This window comes from Elgaria multicarinata, chromosome 5 (genome assembly GCF_023053635.1).
Source record: "Elgaria multicarinata webbii isolate HBS135686 ecotype San Diego chromosome 5, rElgMul1.1.pri, whole genome shotgun sequence".
NCBI lineage: Eukaryota > Metazoa > Chordata > Lepidosauria > Squamata > Anguidae > Elgaria > Elgaria multicarinata.
In genome coordinates, this window is record NC_086175.1 from 63,758,545 (window position 1) to 63,783,484 (window position 24,940).

Sequence of the window (24,940 nt, forward strand, 5' to 3'; positions counted from 1 at the left end):
CCCAATGATCTGAGGTCATGGCCTGCCATCTGTCAGAGTACCTGGTGAGATGACTTCCCACCAGCTAAGAGTTGGTGTCAAAATTGGTGCTTGTATCACCTAGACAGGTTGGATGAGCCATAGACTGGTTAGATGAGTTCTGTTGGACTTTATTTCCCCTTGGGAACAAACCCAGGTGTGGTGGGTGGACCGAACAGCTCTCCCTTGCCTGGAAGATTTGGCGAAACGAAATGGCTGGCTGGTTTGGTAGGGGTGAAAGGGCATCCTAAAGAAAACACTTGTCTTCCTTTGTTTTTGTTGTGAGCATAGCCTTTTTTATCTTTTGATTTGACTTGGACATCATTTAAGGCTTCATCCCTGAAGAGCTTGCCCCCTAAGAAGGGCTCTGATGCCAGATTGGACTTAGAAGATCAGAATCCCAATGGCACAGCCAAAGGAGTCTTCTGGCAAATACATCAGCTGCTAGGGATGTAGCAGAAAACTGAGCTGAAGTGGGCCTGAGGATAATGCCCCTGTGATCTCTGAACTCCTTAGGGGAAGACTGCGCCAAAATCAGATTTCCCAAATTCCCAGCCAAATCTGCCCTCTTCCTCATCAGAGACTTCCTCATTTGCCTTAAGGTTCCTTCTGGCAAGCTGCTTGAGACACAAGTTGAGAAAAGCTGGGCTCCTGTTTAAACCCAGACCCCCTCCCCCTCTCCTCCTCCTCCCATACCCCTACATCCAGGCAAGCCATTGCTGTGTTGTTGCAGGCACCCAATCTTACTCTGAGTCCTACTGAGGAAAACTCTCCTGAGGATGGGGGAAAGGGAGCTCTGGATGCTATAGAAAGGCTTGGAAGCTGTAGATGGACAAGCCACTTCAGTGAGAAGGGGCAGTAATGGCCACCATTATTGCCTTTCCTTCACTAACAAAGGCAGCTTGTGAAGAGCCAGAGGAGACTGTCAGGTGAGGCTTAAGAAGAGACTTGTGGGCAGAAACAGACTTTCTTTGTGCTTTCCCTATAGCAAGCAGCAGAGCTGAAGGCACAAGGGGGAAAAGGCTGGCCAAAATGTTGGGTAGGGGGAGATAAAAATGAAGGCAGATGACAAGGACGGAGAAGCTGCTGTAACACTAGGGTGGAATGGGAAGAGGGGTTTTATTGTTATATTTTTAAACTATTTTTTTTCTGAAAAGGGAATTGGGGGAAGTGAACAGACCCTAATACACAAATGGGCAAAAGCTGGGGGGGGGAATGGGAAAAAAAAAACCAAGCCTGAGTGAGAAGAACACAGAAACACGACCACTTCAGTGAGGTAAACCCACAAAACCAAGCAACAAAGGCTGGAATGAGTTAAAAGCTTTCATTGAGCAGTGACTTTGCCTTCGGCTACTGTGTGGTGCCTAAGACCACCTGATGTACTGTTTACATGTACATGACAAAGTGTTTGCCATCTACACAGCTACTGCAGCTACAACAATCAAGTAAGGCAAGGCAGAGGGCCCCTGGGTGAATGAGTTGGAGCAGGATGGAAGGAAGTTAAGAATTCTTCTCCATTTCCAATTACAAATCAAGCCAGAGAGATACTATACCTCTCCAGGGTTATAATGCTTGCATGTATTAGATATTTGTGATGGGATTATTTAGTAATTATACCTCCTGTTAGAAAGGTAATTAGCAGAGAAAAAAACAAAAGATGAAACAGAATGAATGTTTACCAGTCTCATATGCACAGAAAGCTATCTTAGACTAATAAATGGAGGCCTACCATTCTTTAGTGAAGAAGAGGTAAAATAGTTTTACTCACAAATAATCATGCATATATGATGCAGGCACAGTGTAGGGTTTCAAGAGAGTTTCTTCAGTCCATTTTGTGTTTTATTATGCAGGCAGGAGCAAGAGAACAAACAAAAATGCTCCCAGCAATGATGGAATTCAGAGAAAGGGAATGTGGGGAGGAGCAAAAGGAAGCAATTGCAGGAAAACACATTGTACGCTATAGAAATCCTAAAGCTAGTAATTCAAACTTCCCACAAATTGACTAAGTGCAACATTGCACTCTTCCAGTAATTTTCAGATAAAATTGTGATATTCACAATTTGCATTGTTTGTATTTCAAGCAATGGGTACAAAATGAACTTCAGTGACATTTCTAATTATTCGTCACATTTTATTGATATTTGACTGTAAAATGCACACTAATAATTCACCTCTAGTAAATTATGTGGCTTTTTCTAAACTCATCAACCAAACCTTGCAGCACAATAAAAATCTAATAACCTGTGACCATAATAATAATAATAATAATAATAATAATAATAATAATAATAATGAAAAAAATCAAGCTCTTCTTAAAATGCCATTTTCTTATTTAGTAACATGGTGGTTTCTCAGCTAGCCTCATTAATCTGGGAGAGTTGGATGGAAAAAATTATCAAAATTAAATTCATTGGCCTAGGTATAGGTAATTTACTCACATAATATCAACTAATACACAAAGGAGGAATTATTTGGTTCCCATTCATGTTTGCTATGCTGATGTTATTCTTTTCTCTGCTCATCAGTATCATTACTTATATTACTATTTTTAAAAAGGTTTTAATTGCCTCCTTTTAAACACAGAATCTATACAGAAAAATACATGTACATGCTAAAGTAACTATCTCTAAAATTGAATCTGAAAGCACAGGGGAGGCAGCTCCAACACTTCTAAAGCCATCTTCAGGTTTCAGCATCAAAAATACATGTTGGCAAGGGTGCTTGATCCATGTCTCAAGGGCAGAATTGTAATGATACTTCCACTTTTTATAACTAGAAGCAAAGTGCTAGAGGCCATATTGTCTGCCTTAATCTCCCTTTTCCCAAGCATTTTTGTGCAGCTCAAATGATTCTCAGAAAAACAGATGGCTTCAGGGACACAGTCATGTTCCAGAATAGCCCTGTGAAACAGTGACAGCAAAAGTGACACCATGGCAAGAAAAAGATTAAACCCGAAAACAAAATAAAAGTTCATGCAGTTTAATGTAATGCTTCAGGGTCTTGTGGAAAGTTGCCATGCTAAAGTAAGTCAGGCTTATTTAGTCAACAGGCAGCCAAAAAATAAACTGTGATGTTTGCTTTACATTAGAGCAGGATAAATCTGTCTGTTTTGTTTTCCTTTTTTCAAGCACAACTTTGCTCCATCCTGTTTTTGTGTCAAAGTCCATACAAACATTTGCACACAGCTTCAGGCACACAAAATTTATTATTATTATTTATTTATTTATATAGCACCATCAATTTCAGATACATTTTTGTATGCTATTTCCCCTAACGTATGCATTTCTGTGCACAATATTCTATCTATCTAGAATTATGTCTAGGCTGCCTTTTAAAGGTTAATTGCCCCCAATGTGTGCATTTTTGCATGCTTTAAAAAAAAATAAGTGAACTGCATCACAAAATTCAGAGCAGTTGTGGAAATGGAAGGAAAATAGCATATTAGTTCAGGAAGTGTGAATTAGGTCAGTTTGTATTAAAACCCAAACCAAGCAACTCCCCCCCCCCCACTTTCATGTGCTGATGGCAGGATCTTGCAGAATCCCTTAATATAATTGTGCTCCAACTTGAAGAATATTTACTCAGAATATTTCCATTTATTACAATACAAATCTCAAGAAACAGTACACAGAATCTCTGCCGTACACCCTACCCTAATGCTAGCCACACTTAGGCTAGCCCCATGATAGGCAAGGTAAGTCACCTCTCTCAGGCAACAGATGATTTGGGGCAGAGCCATGCCTCCTTCCCTCATTTGCGCCTGTGGTAGCTCACTATTTCCTTTTTTAAAAAAGAAAAAGATGGAGCATATTTCACACCAAAACAAACTGTCCTTGCCTGAGGGCTTCTCAGCCTCACTGGCTTGGGCAGAAAGCCTGGAATAGTTAGTTCAAAAAAACTAGCAGAGCAGCATCTTCTTTCACAGACAGGGATAAACTTTACTGTTTAACTGTATAGCGTTAGTTGTGAAATGCTAATGCAAACTCAAATACAAATTAAGGAGAAGTGAGATCTAATAGCCCTCTTCAATGGCAAGTGGGAAGATATGGAACTAGCCTTGCCCCCTCAATGACAACATACATGCTGGCCACATTCCCCAGCTGACACATGGTCAGATCAATCTGAATCGGGGCAGGGGGGGAACCCTCTACACAAATAGGGTTACCTCCATGGGGATGGGAATCCTGATCAGTCAGGGTTCCTGTTGCCAGGTGGAAACCCTACACATGTAGATGGTGGCTCCTTTCAGTCTGAGATGACCATGCATCAGCTAGGGAGCATGGCTGGTGTGTGCATCACTGATAATTTGGTGGGACGAGCCTTGTGCACTCCTGCTTTCCCTTCATGTGCTTGGTATTCATGGGTACTTAATGCCTGAATAGGGCTAATGCCTTATATGGCATTGCTTAGAAAGTAAAAGTAAAACACAAAAGCACAAGAAAGGTCTGCACTAGTAGGATTATTAGAACTGTTCTATAGTTTTAGACAACAGAATAGTAGCTGTAAATCTATTGCAATCCCCGACTCTCACTAAACCAACTAACCCAGCAAAAAATATTGTAAAGTTTCAATTATTATCTCTCTCAGTTTAATTATTGTTTTGTTTAATTCAGAATACAATCATAAAAAACTGGGTGAGATAGATTTGCAAGCAACTGTGAACCACCCAGAGAGCTTCGGCTATGGGGCGGTAAACAAATGCAATAATAATAATAATAACAACAACAACAACAACAACAACAACTGCATGTTTAACTACTACATGTTTTATTAATACATATGTATGCTCTGAAAATTCAGATGTGTATACCTACAAGAAGAGGATGCAGTAGTATGAATTATAGTTTCTTCTACTAATGATCTGGAATAAATATTTTCTAAAAACAACTCTTGTGCATGAGGGGGGAGAGCATGAGGGAGAGGGGCACGGGCCATAGATTTTGGGTTCAAAGCCCTGCTTTTAACCTCAGAGTCCATAAACCCAACAATCCTATGTCACCCCAGATAATGTCTGGGGGGTCATAGGATTGTCCCCTAAGTAGATTGCAGACTGAAGACTAAGTGATTGGTACATGGATACACACACCATACACAGAAATGCCAAGAAGAAATCATAGGATGGCATATACATTGTAGATTATCCATAGCTATTACCACAACACATCATTCCTTGGTTCAGAAAAAATACTGTTTTAGGAGAAAGATAAGGGGGAGGGGAATTCTTGTAAGAAACTGAAAATTCAAAAAAAATGCAGGGAATTCCTTTTTGTTGAGTAGAGACTAAACATTTGGCTGAGGCTAAGCTTGAGAAAACATTGCTCTTCTTTCTGTGAGCACCTCACCAAGTGATGCAAATATAACTCATTTTCACTGCTGCAGATGGCACAGAGACAAACAGAAAAACCCTGCATAATGCAGACAATGCCGAGTTGCCTCATTTAAAAAACAACAACAATGAACCTGGAAACCTTCCCAGATTATACATCTGTCTCTAAGTTACACTTTAGAAGAGGGGGGCAAACAGCCATGACATGTAGAGGATTAATGACTTATTCTTTCCACTCCAGTTCCAACTGATTTTCTCAGCTCATTCCTACCGTCATTTCAGCTAAACTAAGTGGGCTGAAAGAAGAAAATGCCAGGTTTAAAATATCAGATTGTGAGAAGGAGGGGGGACAGGAGGATCAAAGAATGAAGACAAGAGCTAGATATGAATTGCATATCTAGAAAAATACATAGATGTATATTTCAACCTGCATGTAATAAACTGTGTGAAATATAATTCCCAATTCATGTTAACACATCTAACATGAATAAGACTGTTTTATTTTGTTGTTTACTGGTAAAAAAATAAAGAGAATCATCTTCTTCTTCTTCTTCTTCTTTCCACATTGATTACAACCTTTGCTTTCCAAAATACATCAGAGTTCTGTATTCAAAAATATTTCTAAAAAACCCCCACTTCTGCACTGAAACCCTGTTGCTGCTATAGAAATCTGCCTTTTAACGACATTAATTTAATGTAGGTTAGTTTCTATTTGGTTTTTATGTTGTGTTTATTCTCAGTTTAGTGATAATCCATTCATGTTTTCAACCCATTCAGTCCCTTTTACTTCATAAAATGGTACATGGACTGGCATCCAAGGAGCCAGTGGGTGGATGTCCACGGGACTCAATCCCCCTGCCCCAGATATCCATGACACCCCTATCCAATGCATATATTCAAAGCTGTGAAGAGCACCTACCTGTGAACAACACACACTTGTTGGCTTTCTCAGTCCTATCAGATACTCTCAGATTTTCAGGGTGTCTGAATGCAGTGCCTATGCATGAATGTGTGAAGGTCGGGGGCAATATCAGCAGGGAAGATCCTTGCTCTTTGCTTCTGTATCTTCATATCCAATGATATGTTACATTAATATGGATAATGAGCCCTCAATGTGGTACCACCCTGAACTTATCCATTTATCCTTAACACAAATGTTATGTATTGAACTGGAGAAAAAATATACATCATTCATTTGCTGGTCTTGTGACCGTAAATAAAATTCATTCATTCATATACATCATTCAAGCCAAAATGTGTTACTACCTTACATAGTGGCTTGATATATCACATTCCCTAATCTGTGGGAACATTGCAGTTCTGTGCATATTTTACAGTGCTTCTAAACCCAATAACTATATTTAAATAATTATACATGGAGTAACTTAGGGTGCAATACTATGTATGTTTAGACAGAAAAAGTCCTACAACTCCTAACATTTTTAGACAGAAAAAAGTCCTACAACTCCTAACATTCCCCAGCCTACTGTGCTGGGAGTTGTAGGACTTTTTTCTGTCTAAACATGCATAGAATTCCAGTCTTAGTTACGTAACAGGATATAGAATAACAATGTATAATTGCATAACAGGATATCTGATAGCATCCTTAGTTGCAGAGCAGAGTGCCTTACACCACTAAAGCAATTGGTGTGGCTTAATAGTGAAGGCTGGACTCAAGTTACTTGTTCAGAATGTTTCCTTCCAGTCCTACTGTTTGATTCTAAGTTCACTCATTAAAGGTCAGGAAAACAACTGCCTGATCTTTAAGTTTCATCACACATGGAAAAATACGCTTCCTACCGTCGCTTCTCTGCTCCTGCTTTTGTTGCTCAGTTACATCCTGTTTCAAAACAGGAAGTAAACAACGAGCACAAGGACCATTCAGTCAGGCATTCTAATCACGCTGCTTCTCCTAAACACAGCAGGAGAGAGCAGCAACTTCCGGTTTTAAAAATATTTCAGACTTTCTGTGTTTTTCCTTGTGGCCATAAGGAAGGCCAGGCAGACGACGTCATGTGAGGGACCTGCGAAAAATCTGTGAGTGCCCAGTAATGAGAGTGCAATAAAACGCTCGTCAGATGGAGCCCTTTATCTAGGGAGGTGTATATTTTATCTTGATTGCAGCAATACGAACAGTGACATGTATTGGACTATTTTTAGTCAAAGGATTGTATGAATTCATCAAGTCTTTGGAATGGAAACACCTCCACTGTCCAGATATTAAGGTAGGGATCAACAAAATAATTTGCACAGAAAAATCCCAACCATACATTATAAGCCGAACGTAATGAGGCTTGTCATAGATAGGAAACTAATGTAAAGACATTACTTACGCCTGTCGGTCCCGATACATCTTATTAACTTTTTCCCACTGGTAAGTCAGCTGAGTCAGCTTTTCTTGTATCCTTGCAGCTTCTCCAGGTGTGGCACTTTTCAAAACTGCTGTCTTCTTACAGCGAATAACTTCAATCTGACCTGAGTATCTCCCTAGGCTGTCTTCAATTTTCTGCATTGCCATATTAAACAACAACAAAAAAGATGTAAAAGGTACATTAGATACAAATGTAAAAAAAACCAGTAAGCTATTGTGTAAAATACTTATCAGATACAGAATACTCCTAGCTCTTGATAAAGAATGATCTAACTCTAAAATTATATGAGATATGAGGCAACTAGTGTTGTGGCAGGAAACATACTGTGGTCCTTCCACAGTAGGGAAGATACGGGAAGGAATGGAAGGAGTTCTTTTAGTGGAAGTTATCTAAGAGCCCAAAGAGGAAGGACGTGTTTAACATTTGAAGTGTGTGTGCGTGTGCGTGCGGCGCAGAGTTTTATATTTTTAAAATTCTAATAGCAAACTCAATTCTCCGAGTGCCAATCCTTACGTACCTATTCGCACAAAAGAACGAGACGGCAACATGCTTGCAGGAACCCCCAAGATTTGCAGAAGCGTAACAAACAAAAATGATAGAAAAAACACTAAATGACGCCCTCCTCGGCCTCAAAACAGCCAAGGATGGCTGAGCATGATCAGCTGGCACAGAATGCTGGCTGATGGTTGTGGGGGGATGGAACGGAGTGCCTGGAAATCTGAGCAGAAACCCTTTACATCGTAATGTTGCAAGTCCCACTTGTACTTTTTACAGAGTACAAGGGGAGTACTTGGAGAGGACCTGTTCAGTTGTGGCACCCCAGCTGTGGAAAGCTCTCTCGCTCCCAGCAACTGCTTTTTTGGGCAGCAGGTGAAATCCTTTTTATTTTCCCAAGCATTAAGTTCTTCCTTTTCTTTGTTTTAAATCTGTGTCTGTATTTTTAGACCTTTACACTGCTCCTGGTTTTTACCTGTACTTTGGTTTTCTACTGTGGTGTTACACTTTTAAAAGTTTACACTATTTTTTGTCAGGTTGTTGTATTTTATGGTCTTAACTATTTAACAGAACTTGAGCTCCAGGGCGGTATAGGAAAATAATAAATAAAATATAATGTTGGTATTTTGAACCTCTGTGGATAGGGTAGGTTACGGATCTGTTGGACCAACTCTTCCCATACCTTCCTGCCATGCCCTGGGATCATCATCTGCGGCCTCGCTCCAAGTGCCCTCATATACTGAGTTTAGGTGGGTGGTTCCTCCTAATGGAGTCTTTTTGCGATGGCCCCCAAACTGTGGAATGCCTGCTGCTGACTTTGTTGACTTTCTGGTGCCAGGAGAAGACCCTTTTTATTATCTTAGTCTTTTTAACTTAATTTTTTAGCTTCTGCTTGTTTTACTTTTAATAATATGTTTAAGGTTGCATTTTAAAACTATCATTTTCCATGTTTTTAACTGCTCAGATTTTTTTAAAACTGCTTTCATATTTATCTACTGCTTTTAACATTGTTCTGGTTCTTGTTGTTACCGCCGCTGCTTTTAAAGTATTTTGGTTTTATTATTTGTTTTATTGCGTTTATTTCTATTGTGCAGATTGTCATGATGGTTTGGCTATGGGGCAATTGTCATCATCATCATCTACAAATTAATCTGTAACACAGATTAAATCTTAGAAAGGCTAGCGAGACAAACTGAAGCATTGGAGTGAGATGCCACAAGGGCATAGTGGTGAAGGCCAGTGCCCACATTGGCATTTGTTCATCCTAAACGTCTGTACTCTCTTCCGTCTTTCTGCTGGGCAATCCACCAGTATGCCTTAACTTTCAAACATGCAGTTTTCATTCTCCTTTTTTTCACCGGCATACCTTTTTTCCTTGACAACTAATTTGTCGAGTTAATCAAACAAAAAAGTTTGGCACAAATTTTGCGTCATAAGTATCCCTCAAACACAGATGCCAGCAATACGTACTTGCCATAGACACAGTCCCCTGAACCATTGCTCTTCTCTTCTGCTAGTCACACCAAAATGAATGGGGGGGGGGGGAAATGTAGGTGTAGACACCTGTGTTCATTTAATGGACAAATCCTTACATGATTTCCTTTCAACTCAACATGTAAAAGTTCACAATTTCAAACTTCATGATTTACGTATCTTTAAGGCACATCAATAAAGATATAAAGCAGAATTCATGCACATCTTTATAATACATTAAAGTTGGAAAGCTGAATATTTTCTGAGATACAATTTAAGAAAGTTTATTTTCAGGTAACTACAAATCTGGAATTCCTTCTCTATATTCTGGGCCAATTTGCTACTGAAAAGCTAGTAAGGAGATTGAGTTACCTTATTGGAGACTTATTTCTCAAAGCTAATATATTGTTTGTCATGTAAGTTTCATAGTTTTGCATATCTTATGATGTTTTACCTTCTTTATTCTTTGAGAGTTGCCTTTAACACTAATGTAGTTCTTCAAAGATTACAGTTGGACATGGCTGCAGATGTAAGCCCCAGTCCCTGTTCCTGTCCTGGATAGAGACTTTTGCACATTGAGGATGAAGATCTGAAATGGAGTTCTAACTTCACCCAGGGAGATGTGTTTATAATCTTCTTTGCAACTGGGAATCATGAGCTCTCAGATTTCTTGATCTCAGGGGAAATTCTGAGCATATATCCCACTTCCCCCCCCCCCCCCAGTACTGGGACTCAAGTCGCTTAACAAGATTAAAGCATGTGCAATTAAAACATATAAACATACATTTACAAAACTTAAAATAGAATTAAAGCTGTAGTAAAATTAAAAACTTTTAATTTTTTAAAAAGTGAAATCCAATACATTAACACTGGTCTAGAGTAGTTCCGAAAGCCTGCCAGAACAAAAAGGGTTTTGCCTGCCTCCTAAAGTAAATCACAGAGGGAGCCAGACTAGCCTCCCTGGGAAGGGAGTTCCAGAGCCTTGGAGCAGCCACCGAGAAGGCCCTCTCTTGTGTACCCATCAGGCATGCCTGGGATGTTGGTGGGACTGAGAGAAAGGCCTCCCCAGAAGATCTCAGAGCACAGGCAGTCTCATATGGGAGAATACAGTCTTTCAGGCCATTGCTAGACCAAGCTATATCCTGGGCTGATACTGTGATACTTGCCCCTGTGAGTCCAGATGATGCACAGGGGATCCCGGGCTCAGGCAGGGATCAACCCTCCCTTGCCCCGGAATAATGGGCACCACTTTTGGTCCAATTTTTCCCACGAGACCGCAAGCGTGTAACCCATTCCGCCACTTTTCCCGGCTACGTTTGATTACTTGCGTGTAGCCGGGAGAAGCCGCACATGGGGCACAGTGCTCCCCAGGAGTGCTGCGTCCATCGGGGGCAGGGTGCGGGGAGTGGGGAAAACTATTTTTTTTTAAAAAAAAAATCTATTCACCTAAGTGCACGAGTGTTCGTGTGCATCCGGCCCCTTTAAGGAAATAATAATAAAAAAATGCCAGACATGACAGATCTTTTCTTGACCTCGTCGCGCCTGAGGTGTAGACTATGGCGAGAGCCCGCGATAGTTGCATCACGGCCTCTCCCCTCCTCCCGCCCAGATTTTAAGGTAGGTCTAGCAAAGGCCTCAGATAACCTGGACCCAAGCCATGTAGGGCTTTACAGGTGATAACCAGCACTTTGAATTGTGCCCAGAAACAGACCGGAAGCCAATGGAGCTGTTGTAACAGGGGAGTTGTGTGCAAAGAGAAACCTAGAAGAGCAACCTAGAAGAGAATAAGCAGAGTAAAAAATGTAGGAAGTAAGATAGTCTTGCCTGTTAGTTTATTAAGCCAAGATATGATGGTGGAAACCAATCCAATGTATGAATATGATATTGTCTTCAATTTTCTCATATACTATGACTGAATGTATGTATCGAATATTTTTCCCCTCTCTCTCTTTCTATATATAATGCCTATTCATACATTGATCTGTGTTTGTGTTTTTGCACAACTACTATGAGAATTTTCAAGCTGCTTTTGAAACCTGGCTAAGAAAAGAGCACTGTCCTTTAATTTCAGGAATGAAAAAAGTAAGTATTAGAGTAGCCATTAGCAAATGAAGTTGGGAACTGGATCCATTTCATTCAAATCAAAGCACTAGAATTTTCAACATCCATATATTTTTTGCTAAGATTTGTTTCTCTCTGATAGCTATGGACAACATTCTCTACTAATTCAGCTCTTCAGCCATTTGTATGCTAAGCATCTCTCAAATATTTTCTTCCTGACAAATCAAGTTGGAAAGTGATTTCATTCACATAGGTTGTACAGATTGTGCTTAATTGGGTTTTGCTCAGCTAAAAGGAAAGACTATTTTAAACTTTAGCCTTCATTTGTGAAATTGAGTTTCTTAGTTCTTTCCTAGGCTTGCATGATAGAATCCAGATGTGCATTTCTTTGACAAAAATGCAAATATATTTTTGGAAAACAAAATATGTACAGGATGAGGCATTGTCCTGGTATGAATACCAAATCTGTAATCATATTTCAGTTTTTATATTGATGTCATAAATGGGAGAAGCACAGCTTGTAGCATTCATGAATGGCAGAAAAGATCCACTGCTTAATCGCAGTCTTAAATATGTACTAGAACTATGAATCATAATATTTGCTACAACTTTCATAAATCCAGCACATTTAAAGAGGATTATGAATGTATTCTTACTGGGAGAATGAAAGGTTTAGAGTGATTAATGAACATCTAGCATAAACAGAAATGGTGAGAATTCCTAAGGAGAACTACTGGATTTACATACATAATCTTTGTGGATAAGGAGGCAAAATCACAGCTAAGGGTGGGGTGGGGGTTGGCAAAAGATTTTAATTATTTTGGGGGGAATGGACATTTGTAGATGAGGCCTTCCTATTATTCTACAAACGTTACATGCTGTCAGATAACCCTCCTTATAGAAAACAGTGATTATTAACATTTCCTGGGGGCTGTCTAAATGCTCAGAAAGCCCCAGGGTGGGTATTTGGTGGTGCAGCATCGTATTATACAATGCTGCTGCAATCATGCACCCACTCCAGGACTTTCCACCAAAGCTACAGAGAAAGTCGGGGACTTAACCTGACTTTTTTTCTGGAGCAAGACCAGGATGTGCAAGATGGCATCAAGTCAGCCCCTCGTCTCACTTCGGAGTCACAGTGGAGGCGCAGCTGGGCAGTGCCTGGTGGAAGGCAATCTGTGATTGGTTGTCTTCCACCAGGAAGAGGGTGGAGATGGCTCTGAACCAAGGATGGCCGCCCAGAAACCACCCTGGGGGGTTTCCAAAAGCCATGATAGCATCAGAGGTCTACCATTTATGATAGATCTGATGACTGATGTCTACCTGGGTACCATGTCTACCAAGACAAGTAGACCTGGCCTCTGAGAATTTGCATACCAAGTCTACTCCTCTATTATTATTTTTCAATGGGCATTCCATTCACAGCTGAAACCTTCAATTCTTTTCTTGGCTATGTTCGCACCTGAAATGGCCCTTGCATTAAGGGCCATTACAGGGGTGGTTAATACTGGGTGGGGGGTTATTTATGGGTTAAACAACCCAAAATTAACCCATGGTTTGTTCTTCAATTAACTCCTCAATGAAATATATATAATGGGGGGGGGGTTTGCTCTGCAGTTAACACACAATAGATTCAAGTATGTTCACAACAGGGTTATATATTACTACAACAAATGAGAAAACACTAATATCTGAGGAGCTGCATGTCATCAGCTCCAAGGCCTGCACTAAAGGGGGGAGGTTCCACTTGGGCCTCCTGCAAGACCTAAAAATAGCAGGTTCTCTTAAAGCTGCCTACATGGCTTGGGACCACAATACCTGATGGAACGCCTCTCCCGACATGAACCTACCCGTACACTGCGCTCAACATCTAAGGTCCTCCTCCGAGTGCCTACTCCGAGGGAAGCTCGGAGGATGGCAACAAGGGAGAGGGCCTTCTCAGTGGTGGCCCCCCAACTGTGGAATGATCTTCCCGATAAGGCTCGCCTGGCGGCAACGTTGTTATCTTTTCGGCGCCAGGTCAAGACCTTTCTCTTCTCCCAGGCATTTTAACAGCATTTTAACAGCATTTAATAACGTTAAGTTTGTTTTAATGGACCCCAGAATTGTTGTTTTTAAATGAATACTGTTGTTGTTTTTATACTGTTTTTATGTTTTTTAATTTTTTTGTATACTTTTAATGTCTACTATTTTTAATTGTTGTAAACCGCCCAGAGAGCTTCGGCTGGGGGGCGGTATATAAATGTAATAAAATAAATAAATAAATAAATAAATAAATAAACAAACAACAACCTATTATATCCCTTAATAAATTGTACTGCAGAGTTGTCATACAGTACTCTAACCTTTTCCCACCCCACAAAATGTGAACAACAATATTGGGCTATTTTGCAGGACTGGTGTAACCCACAATTTCTCAGCCACAGCCCTGCCTCCTGCAGTATGGATATAATAATGATGAATGTTATCTGCACACATTGTTGGTAATTTTTGAAATGTTTATAAACTCTAGAAAAAATATCAACAAAAATTGTGTTAGAACAATCATGCACACTTACTTTTGCTGCTACCTTTTTCTTTTTTGGTAGACATAGTACTGCCCAAACTCAGCTACATTAATCTCTTGGGTTTCTAAATAATACTAAATTTATGAGGCTACAGAGAAGACCCCAAAAAGGCTTAACACATCCAGAAGGCTTAACAAACCCAGATAGTAGGCGTGTTAACCATTGCTATGACTTCATTCACTGGCTAAAACATTGAAAGGGAGGAGCAGGCTAGTTTTTCACAAAACAAATAAGCAGAATAGTCCTGCACATTTTGTTTCATATCTCAGGTTCTACAATGGCTAGTGATTTGCTTTTGTTTTTTTAAAAGGAAGTTGGGAATCTGAAGATTCTGGCTTATTCGGGGTGGGGAGAGCAGGTCAACTTCTCACCCCTTGCCCCTTCTTGTGGACATCCATGCTTCTAGGAAGTGACATTCTAGAAATAAAGCTGACACATATAATTTCTAACTAGCTACACTTTTTAATCCAAGTAGAATTTGAGTACTTTATGAATATAATCAGTATTGTTATAGCTTTCTGAGTAAAAAAAGAAAAGAATCACCTTTAAATGTCAACTTACACAATTTCCAATAAACATGTTGTCTTAGTCTATGAGGGTTTCTCCCCTTAATTAAAAGCCTATTATTTGGATCAAAAAAGAGTTAACAAACTACATATTAAAACACTCTTCTACCTAGTACTGACTTGAAATTTGATTCATGCAAATCTTTCAGGGATAAAATCAACTACAATTTAATTTTAAACCTTCTCCAACCAGCACCTATAAAATTTATGCACTATGTTTCTATTTTTATTCCAGGATAATGACAATGATGAATGATTTTACCAGGAAATAAATATTCATTCATTACAAAACTCAGTTCAAGACTATATCCCTTCCCCAAGCATATGAATTTGCAAGATCTATTTGGCTGCTGTGAGAGATTTATTTGGGAGGGAGATGGAACTGTGCCCACAACCACATCTCTTGACATTTTAATAGTTCAGTTAAATTAAACCAACAGCAATAGTTACTTGTAACCATGTTAATGTATATCATTAAAGTTGGTGTCAGCTACAATAATATCAAATACATGTGTTTGAACAAGTGATTAGTTATGTATATAAATCATATAAGATGCACAAATATGTGACATTAAAGAGCACTAACAGAAATCTATTCATCTGCAATGAATCCTTTTACTAGATCACTGCTGCTCTGACCAACATAATTGAGCATATGGACAAAACAAACAAGAGCCATGTATTAGTTTTATGTGTAATAATACTAAATTCATCATCATCATCATCATCATCATCATCATCATCATCATCATCCAGGAAATGAAGTAAAAATCTGCAAAGAGGTGCTTGAAGTGACAGAAACAAGTATACAAACCACTGTATCACAACAGCTCTTTGGAAACTCCTTTGAGTTTCAACTGGTTTGCCATGCATTGACAGAGGCTGCTGTTAAACCCCCCCCCACCTCAAAAGTCTCACAAGTATTTTTAAATAATAAAAAAATCACATCTATTCCACTTTATATATTTATTCTTGCTAACTTAAAATTTATCCATACCATTCTTTCCCAGCCAGGTATCTTTCAGACTTGCTGGACTACCATCATTGTCAGCCAGCATGGCCAATGGCCAACCTCCCTTTTATGGGGTTTGTAAACCAACATACCTGGAAGGCACCAAGTTGGGGAAGACTGATCTATACACAAATGGTATTATTTATTTATTTAATTTATTTGTTATTTTTTGGCTTCCTTTCAGGGCAGGAGACCTCCCAAGGAGGCATACAACATTAAAATGCATATAATAAAAGAAACTGATGTAATAATAAAAGCAGCAAAAGTTCCACAAAACAACAAATACCAGCATAAGACAGCTTCTACAATATAGTTGTAACTGTAAAACCAAATCTGATAAAAACATTCCTCCCAGTTTTTGGAAGAGGAATAGAAAGGGAAGGGGAAATACTCTGGGTGAACAACTGGATACAAAGGTGGTGCTGATGTCAGAGATTTGGATTCTGGGACCATGGGCTATGCTACTCAGAAGATGGACTGCTGGCAAGGGAGGGGTTGCACCCCACAAGGACTGGGAAGAATAGAACTCAATAGTCTTTCTGAATATAAAAAAAGTAATAAAGACTGATCACTTCTGTCAAGCCTACCCAGTTGAATTTTAAGATGTCTGGCTGTTATTTTAATAATGCATTAGTTTTTATATGTTTTAATCAGTTTTATGTAGTTTATAATATTTTGTATTCTGTGTTGTTCCCTGCCTCGATCCGGAGAGGTGGGTAATAAATATTATTATTATTATTATTATTATTATTATTATTATTATTTGTTCAAAAAGAACAGAAGAAGTAGAAAGGTTGCACATTATTATTATTTTATATAGCACCAACAACATACTTGATGCTGTACAAAATATACAAATAAAACAGCAACATCCTGCCTAAAGGCTTACAATCTAAAATCACACTAAAACATATGAAGGGGGGGAGGGGTTCACCAAACAGAAATAAGAGAATAATCATAGTAATAAGAACGATAAATCAAGCTAAAATACCAAAAGCTATTGAAAACAAATGAGTTTTCAAGCGCGCTTTAAAATCTACGATGGAACTCGTGGCACATAGTTGCTCTGGAAGAGCATTCCAAGCAAACGGGGCAGCCAGAGAGAATGGGAGAAGCCGGGCAAGAGAGATAGAAACTCTTGGGCGGGAGAGCAACATAACATTTGAAGAACAGAGGGTTAAAAATACATATCCCTGCACAGAAATACAGGAGGATGAGCCTGATAGCCCCATCGAGAGCATCTGGATTAAAATAAATGAGGCAAGGAATAAAAGGAGCATGATAGTCGGAGTCTACTACAGACCACCCAATCAAGGCGAAGACAAGGATGAAACAAATTCTGCCCAAAATGCCCCTTCCGAGAAATTCCTGACATGTGTAGCTGAATGATCTCCTATATGAACACACATAGGAGATCATTTTGCTCTAGAGAAAATCAAAATTATACTCTTATTTGTATTGCCCCGAAGAAGGACTTCAAAAGTCCAAAACACGTTGGCAAAAACAATAAATATTTTTTAAGATATACCTTTGTTTCCACCCCTTGCCCTTGGCTTTTCCCCCCTTGCTATTTGGGGTTTCCTTCTTTTTTGCGGTCTCCTAAGTCCAACCCAGATAAATGATCCAGAAGGATACTGCGGTCAATAGTGTCAAGCCAATCTAGGACTATTTTAATTTCAGACTGCATTAAGAGAGTTACATATTTGAATGCTCCCCTACACAGAGAACCTTCTTGCAAACAGTTTAGTTTCGTTTTAGTATATTATTTATATCCTGCTTTTCTATTAAAATATTCACCAGAGTAATGATATCACCGTGGAGGGGGGAATGATTACCTGTCTCATGGACCCACTAGTTTTATATGGGCAAAGGGCTTTGATGTGATAAAGCATTTATTCAGCCCATCCACCTGCATTCTGAAGTGCTACAGTCCTAGAAGTATATTACACTCATCAATAAAAAGTGGGGATGGATCTAGATTTACTCATGCTTAAAATAGACACACTGAAATTAATGTGTCTTTACTCATGACTAATCTAAGCCCCATTTATTTCATCAGGTCTACTCTAAGTATGATTAAATCTGGATTCACTTTTGGTGCCTAGTTTTTGTTGTTGTTAAAATAGGATCTTCTTGGATTATGATGGCTAGCAGTCTGTTTCACAATATAGATTAAATGCAACCTTATTAACTCAGTTCTGGGCAAGATATATAGTGCCTAGGAGAGTTTATATAGAATGAACTTTATAATAATAGTTTCTGTAGTTTAAGAAAAAACTTCCTTGATGGGGATTTATAGTTAAATAAATTCTGAATGTGCTGCAATATAAGCTGTATGTAAGTCTCTGCTGGAAGTTGTTGTTGTTGTTGTTGTTATTATTATTATTATTATTATTATTTCTATTCTATGTTTATTTCCTTTTTGTCTCCAATAAACCTATGTCTGATCTCATCATGGTTTCTGTGCGGCCTGTATATAAAACACAAAGCCCTAATCACGTTCATCTGGAATTCTTATTAATTGTAGTCTTGGTCCCATTAAGAGACTATTGCTCATAGAGCATATACTTTGCATGCAAAAGCCCCAAGGTTTAATTCCAGGCAGACCTAGTTAAAAGAATTAGATAGCATCCCAGAAAGTTGCTGCCAATGTAGAAAATGCTGGTCAGGATGGAAAAATAGTCTGATTTGGTTCCTATGTTCCTAAGTCAATGCATTTAAGTAGGGCTGCCATCTCCTGTGAAACAAGTACCTATATTTTGTTAAGAAAAAAATAATACTGTGTGTGAGTGCATATGTGCATATGTAAAACAGAGAGAAAATGTTCCCCCATTCAGAATGAGGGCAGGAATGATATTACCGTTCTAGCTACGATTCCTGCCTTCTATATTAAAAACAAACAAACCAAACACACACACACACACGTGCCATAGCTGGTGCTGAGAGGAGCATTGAAATGGCATGAAAAAAGAGGATTTTTGGAGGAGAGAACTTGTATGCGAACAAGACTGAAATGGTGTGAAAAAGGAGGGGTATATATTCGTCCACAAACAAAGTCTCAGTCCTAAACTCTGTAGGTGGTTGTATGGAATACAATACATTACAGAAATAATTTAAATGGTTTGACTCTTACCTTGAGGCACTCTTCTTGTCTGACAAGATCCTCACAGTCCCTACCCTGCAGACTAGGAGAATTGAGGAGGTCTTCCATGTCGGACAAAACTTGTAGAAGCTGAAGGATCTCTGCCAGGTATGCAGAAGGCACATAAGAGGTTTCCATGGGCATACCTTCAGTCATCACAACAGTTGTCTCCTCATAAACAGTTTGCTGGTATGGATATACAACAAAATTCTTCTTTTAGTTTCATAAAATGGACATTGCACTCTAAAAAGAGAATATATAGCAAGATATACTTGATCCACAGAAGGTACATCTTCAGATGTTTGGGACCAAATCCCGGAAGTCCATGCAAGAGTCCAAAACATCTGGAGATCTACTTTCTGCCCCACAGGTAACTTAGACAGTACACCTCGTTAAACTGTAAGACCATAGTAAGTACCTCCTACTAATTCATTTGAATCTGTAATTTTTAATACATCCCATAGCAGGATACAATTTTATCACACTCTTCATTCAAAATATCAGGTTCTTTGATTGTGATGGCTAATAATAACTGTGACTTGGCCATGACTTGGTCATGGTCCCAACATGATGGAGATGAGAGTCATCAATACATTTCAGACTTCCCAGGACTTTTTCTAGCAGAACATTCAAAGATGCCTAGAAACAAAGAACAAGTAAACTAGATAGGAGACTCCAGGAAAGCTCCCCAGAAAGTGCCAACTAGATATGCTAAGCTTTACTGCACACCTTTGGAATCATGGCCACTGGTTCTAGTTTCAAAATTTGAGTTCGCATCTTTTTCATTATTTTTGCCCTTCATAAATCACTTGTGTGAGTATGCTTTACATACTGATCATACATTACAAGCTGGTTCACGCTATACATCATTTTATTGTACAAACTTACAGTCCTGCTTTTCTGTGGGCATACATTTGCATAGACAGACATAAGACTGGTTTTTTGCTCACAGCAGCAATCATACAAGTGCCTTAGGAGTGTGTGTAGGACCCTGCCAGGCTTCTGTTAACAATGATCATATTGAGGTCCTAATACAATTGTGCAAATAGCAGCAATCAAGTGCACAGCCCCCATATGCCACCTTCACGTCATTGCTGTTCAGCTGCAAGCCATCTGTACATGTATATACATGGAAGAGAAATTACGCTGTGACAATAATGTGGGTGATCTTTGACAAGAGTTGTGATTTCTTGCTTCACGTATGAATAACTTTTCTAAATAAAGTATCGTTATAGAGCGCAGTTGAAGGGCCATCTGACAAGTCTCTCTCTCTCTCGGACAATTTATTTATGTGAAGGAAAATATTCATACAATGCCAATTTTAGATCCACAAAGAACTGTCTATCTTTTAGTGTCAAGTTAAATTAGTAAATTAAACTATTTGTTCTAAAATTTGAAAACAAACTTTGCTGACCTATCATTTGACTGGAGTTATACTGTTTATGTAGTATGAACCCGTTGCAAGGATGCTATTGCTCTTACAAATGGGAGTTCCAAGTACTGTGTGCTAGGATTAGCCATTACTTCTTGAAGCCTCTTCTTAATTAAAGTTGAGATATTATATTCTTTTTGTGTAAATGGCTGTGTGTGGGTTTTTTTTTTTATTGAAGTACAGTATAAGGATATCAAAAACAAATATTAACCTGTGGGTTAAATATGAATCAGTAGTCTTAAGTTCTTATATAGAATTTTTGTGGGGAAACTACATCATCTTCTTCAATTGCATCTCACAGACAAATCATTTTCATCATTAGAGCAAGAGGACCGTTTGACAGCTATCATTATCTCCTTAGGTATCCATGTCAAGGCTTAGAAACAGGACTGGCTATAATATCATGCATTAGGTGGCAGACCTTTCCTTTGCCCATCTTCTTCAGAGTTCTTTTGTGACCCTGGTGGATGATTTCTAAATGTTTGTTCCAATCATGTCATCTTACTACTTGAGTTCTGGTTGGTATTTCTATACCTGCTGGCTTTGGAAAGCAACATTTGAGCAGCAGAGCAGATATTGTGAAATTCTCATTTAATAGAAAAATGTTCATTCATTTAAAAATGGGAGTTCTGAGTTTTATATATTTGGACAACTGTTTAGACAAAACAATTGTGACATTTGTACATCAAATTTGTTGTTTAGTACTTCACAACCTTTTATGGAAAGATGCAGTAGAAATATTATTCCTTTGACCGAATCCAGTGAAATAATCCATACAATCAAGGTCAAAACTAGTGCTGGGCCAAAAAATTTGACCATTCCATTTTTGGCATTTTGTGGGAGGGAGGATGAAAACTCAGGCAAATGAGCCTGGAAAGGTGAGGACTTTGGAGAATTTTCTCCTTGGGGAGGGGAACAGGTTTTCCACATACCTTTTTAAATGTAGCCAGTTGTTCAGGGCTCTTCAGGAACCCAGGAGTGTTTACTGGAAGCTTATTGGAGAGAGTGAGGTCACATGGTCTCCAATAGCATTCATGAATAACTGTTGGGCTCATCCAAATGCTGGAGGAAGGGGGTGTTGTTGTTATTTGAAAAACTAAAAAATAAAGAAAAATGCCCCTCAGCAATTGGCTACACTAAAAAAGGTATGTGGAAACCCTGCCCCCCTCCCCATGGAAAAATATCTCCAAATTCCCCCCTCCCTGTGAAAGAGGCAGAAAAAACAATGCCTCTTTCACAGGAAGAGAGAAAGTTTCCAAACACAGGGGGCAGGTTTTGGCCCAGCGCAAGTCAAAACTATTCAGTAGTGAGTCACATCAACACAGACGTCCCCATGTAGGCAGCGTGTTTCAAGTAACATATCTGTCAACTGAATCAAAGAAATGTATTGGTCAGTCTTTATAATTAGAGCTGAGCTACAGTTGCAAACCTGATAAAAGTTTTACCTTATGTATATTACAGTTTTTCACTTTAGTCGCCATTCACAATTGTTTGTTGAGCAAGTTCTCCTGAAATCACTGATATGGACATAAAGGTGTTTAATTTGGGTTGTGTGGTGATTACTATATACTAGATTGAGTGTTGGATGTAAAGGATAAGCTTCCTGGAATTAAATCTACATGACAATTGATAGTATATTTTCATGTTAACATGAAACAGAGAGCTAGTTAGAATTGACTGATGAGAAGGTGAGGCTAACATTTAGGGTGAAATAATACTGCTGTGAAATTGATAAGCATCTGGAACATCGTTACCCACCCAGAACGAACTGAAGAAATTGATTTTAAAAAACTGTACTGAGAAAAACTGAATTAAGATCTGTTAACACAGATCTGCCATTTTAAATGAGAAATTTAAAAAAAACGTACATTATTTATAAGTTTGTTATTGACTACAGAAGTATATTGGCTACATGCCGAGATTTTCATATTATGTTTCTCTTAAGGAAGGAATCTTATTTTGGGGATAGTTTAGAGAAATGAATTATATAGACCAACCAAATGGTGGTTTTCACATTAACTTAATATAATTTCAATAAGGACAATTATAGATTGATTTCAGTAATTCAGAAATACAACAAAAATGGAAATGTTTGGAATGTACAGTTTCTCTCACAAGAGGCTTAGTAGCTTCCAAAATTGAGCACTAAGTATATTCTGAGAACAAAGACCTAATTAGACATAGACAAATTTGTCAATTACAGTTAGAAGTATCAAACAATGTCATTCTACAACTCAAATACAACTAGTGGAGCTCCACTGAATATTTCAGTTGTGCAAGTATTTGCATATTGCTCTAGCAAAGCCTGTGCTAGCTAAGCATCTGGTCCACTCCTTAAAGTGGTTGTGCAACCTCTTGCACAAGGAGTTGCTCAAGCAGAACTTTAGTTGGCTTTCCACATTGCACATAGTTTGTAACTGGTTTCTCCTAGCACAATTCCAAAGCAATTACCATATAGATAATAATATAGCAGAGCTATTTCAAAAAGAAAGTGAGAATTATTATTAAAGTCTATAGTTTCAAAATTGTATTAAATACTACATGGATTGTGAAGCATTTTTTCCTCTTCTTTTACAATTTCACTGAATATGTGTAAGAGTGGGGTTATAAGAGTTTGTCAGCATAGCATAGATAAAGAAGCTTGTGGGGGCATAGAATTGGTTTTAATGTGTGTACAAGTGATGGGGTAATACTTTAATATTAAGGGCGCAAGTAGGCATATACATGTAAAACACTGCATCAAGGATTAGATACTTCAGTTTAGATAAGGCCTGATGAAATGTGATTTGATATTGCTCAAAGACATTACTCATAAGAACTTGTGACTTGTACCAACTGTATGTATTCATGTTAAAGTAACTAGGTGATGAAAAGGTAGAGTTGTGGTTTAGAAAATCCAGAAGAACAGAGAAGTAAACCATACAGTTGATGACCACATGAAAAGCAGAAGTAGAGATAAACAAGTAAGTCAGAAGGATGGAACGTTCTGGGAAGAGGATGATCTAAATTGATGATGGGGACCAATAGACTTAGATATTTTAGAATAATTTAATATGTATTAGGAGGGAGGTCTTTACCTTTGAGAAGGGTATTTAAGTCTGAACAAAAGAAAGATGCCTTTCCTTTCCCACAGGCATGCCATCCAGGATGTTGCTCTGAGGCTAGCACGTAGGCCTCAGTGACTTGGTTTTGCCTGGGAGAGATGGAAGTCCCTCTGTGGAGAAGAGCTCCTTTGCAGAGTCAGTATGAGTGATGCAGAATTTGTGGGTGTACAGATAATCTTCTTTCTTCTCTCAAACCATTAAGACCTAAGCTGACTTTTCAACACTGGCTTGAGTCTAGTTGCTAGGCCTAAAACCATGGTCTTTCTTGAGAAGGAGGAAAAGTCCAACACCAGTGTTGTCATTGGGGAAGTGTTTGTCTTAGCAAAGATCTTGTTCTCCAGAAATCTGCAAGACTTGTGATTATATTCTTTAATTTGCTTTGCTGAATGGAGGTTTGTGTGTCTGTTTAACTTTCATAAATTGTTTTAATAAATGTTTTAAACCTATAAGAGTTTCATTGAGTTTGTGAGTCTGAGGCCATGGCTAGACCAGACGATATCCCAGTGATCGCCCCAGGAGCATCCCTGTGCATCCACATGATGCACAGGCGATCCTGGCGGCAGGGAGGGATGATTCCTCCCTTGGCCCGGGATATTGCCCTACCCTTTTAGCCTGCTTTTTCCGTGGTCTCGGGATGATCCCGAGACCGTGGAATGTGTGGCCGGGCGTCGTGGGTTGTCCCAGCTCCTCACGAGTAACCGCAAGGAGCCAGGAACCGGGCATGGGGCACAGAGCTCCTCAGCAGCCCTGTGCCCATCGGGGCTGGGGTAGGGGAGGTTTTTTATTTAAAAAAAACTCACCGTTGCATTTGAGTGCCCCTTTTCCTTTAAAAAGATAAATCCAAAGTGGCGGCTGCGATGTTGCGTGCCGCATATAGACGAGGGCAACGATCTCATGATCGTAAAATCGCGAGATTGTCACCCTACAACCCCCTTGCTCAGCCATGGTCTGAGTGAAGTCAATCATTCTGATACTTATCTCTAGAGATTTAATCTACTATTGTGGGGAGCAATCTTCAGGTGTATTGATGAAAGGTATTGCAGGAATCTATACTTCTAGGCCTCCTGTGTCCAGTATCTCTCAAGTAAAAGGTTATATATATTCCCTACAATTTTAATATTCATTGAACGCTTCCTGAATTAGCAGAAATGTATCTCAACATATTTTGCAAGACATGAAATCTGTCTATATCTTCTTGGCTTCCTAGTACTATATAAATTTGGAGACATTTTGTAGGTTATGTTACAAATAAGTAAGGCAAGGTAAATACAAGTGACATGCATTACTTACTCCACTTACACTGTAATATGTGAAATAGGACTTATAGATCCATGAACCCTAGATAACTCTCACAACTCGGCAACATCCACAT

The 24,940-nt window shown here is 38.9% G+C and overlaps 1 protein-coding gene across 4 annotated transcripts in view; it reads right to left on the minus strand.

Annotated features, from left to right (window-relative positions):
- The window catches only part of DMD (dystrophin), a 1,279,927-nt gene that overhangs the window by 636,562 nt on the left and 618,425 nt on the right, over positions 1-24,940 (minus strand). For all 4 annotated transcript variants that reach the window (XM_063126497.1, XM_063126496.1, XM_063126495.1 and 1 more), the window contains exons 42-43: positions 19,024-19,218; positions 7,678-7,850 (exon numbers count right to left, since the gene is read on the minus strand). In XM_063126497.1, the coding sequence (XP_062982567.1) occupies positions 7,678-7,850; positions 19,024-19,218 (368 nt within the window). The remainder of the gene's footprint in view (positions 1-7,677; positions 7,851-19,023; positions 19,219-24,940) is intronic.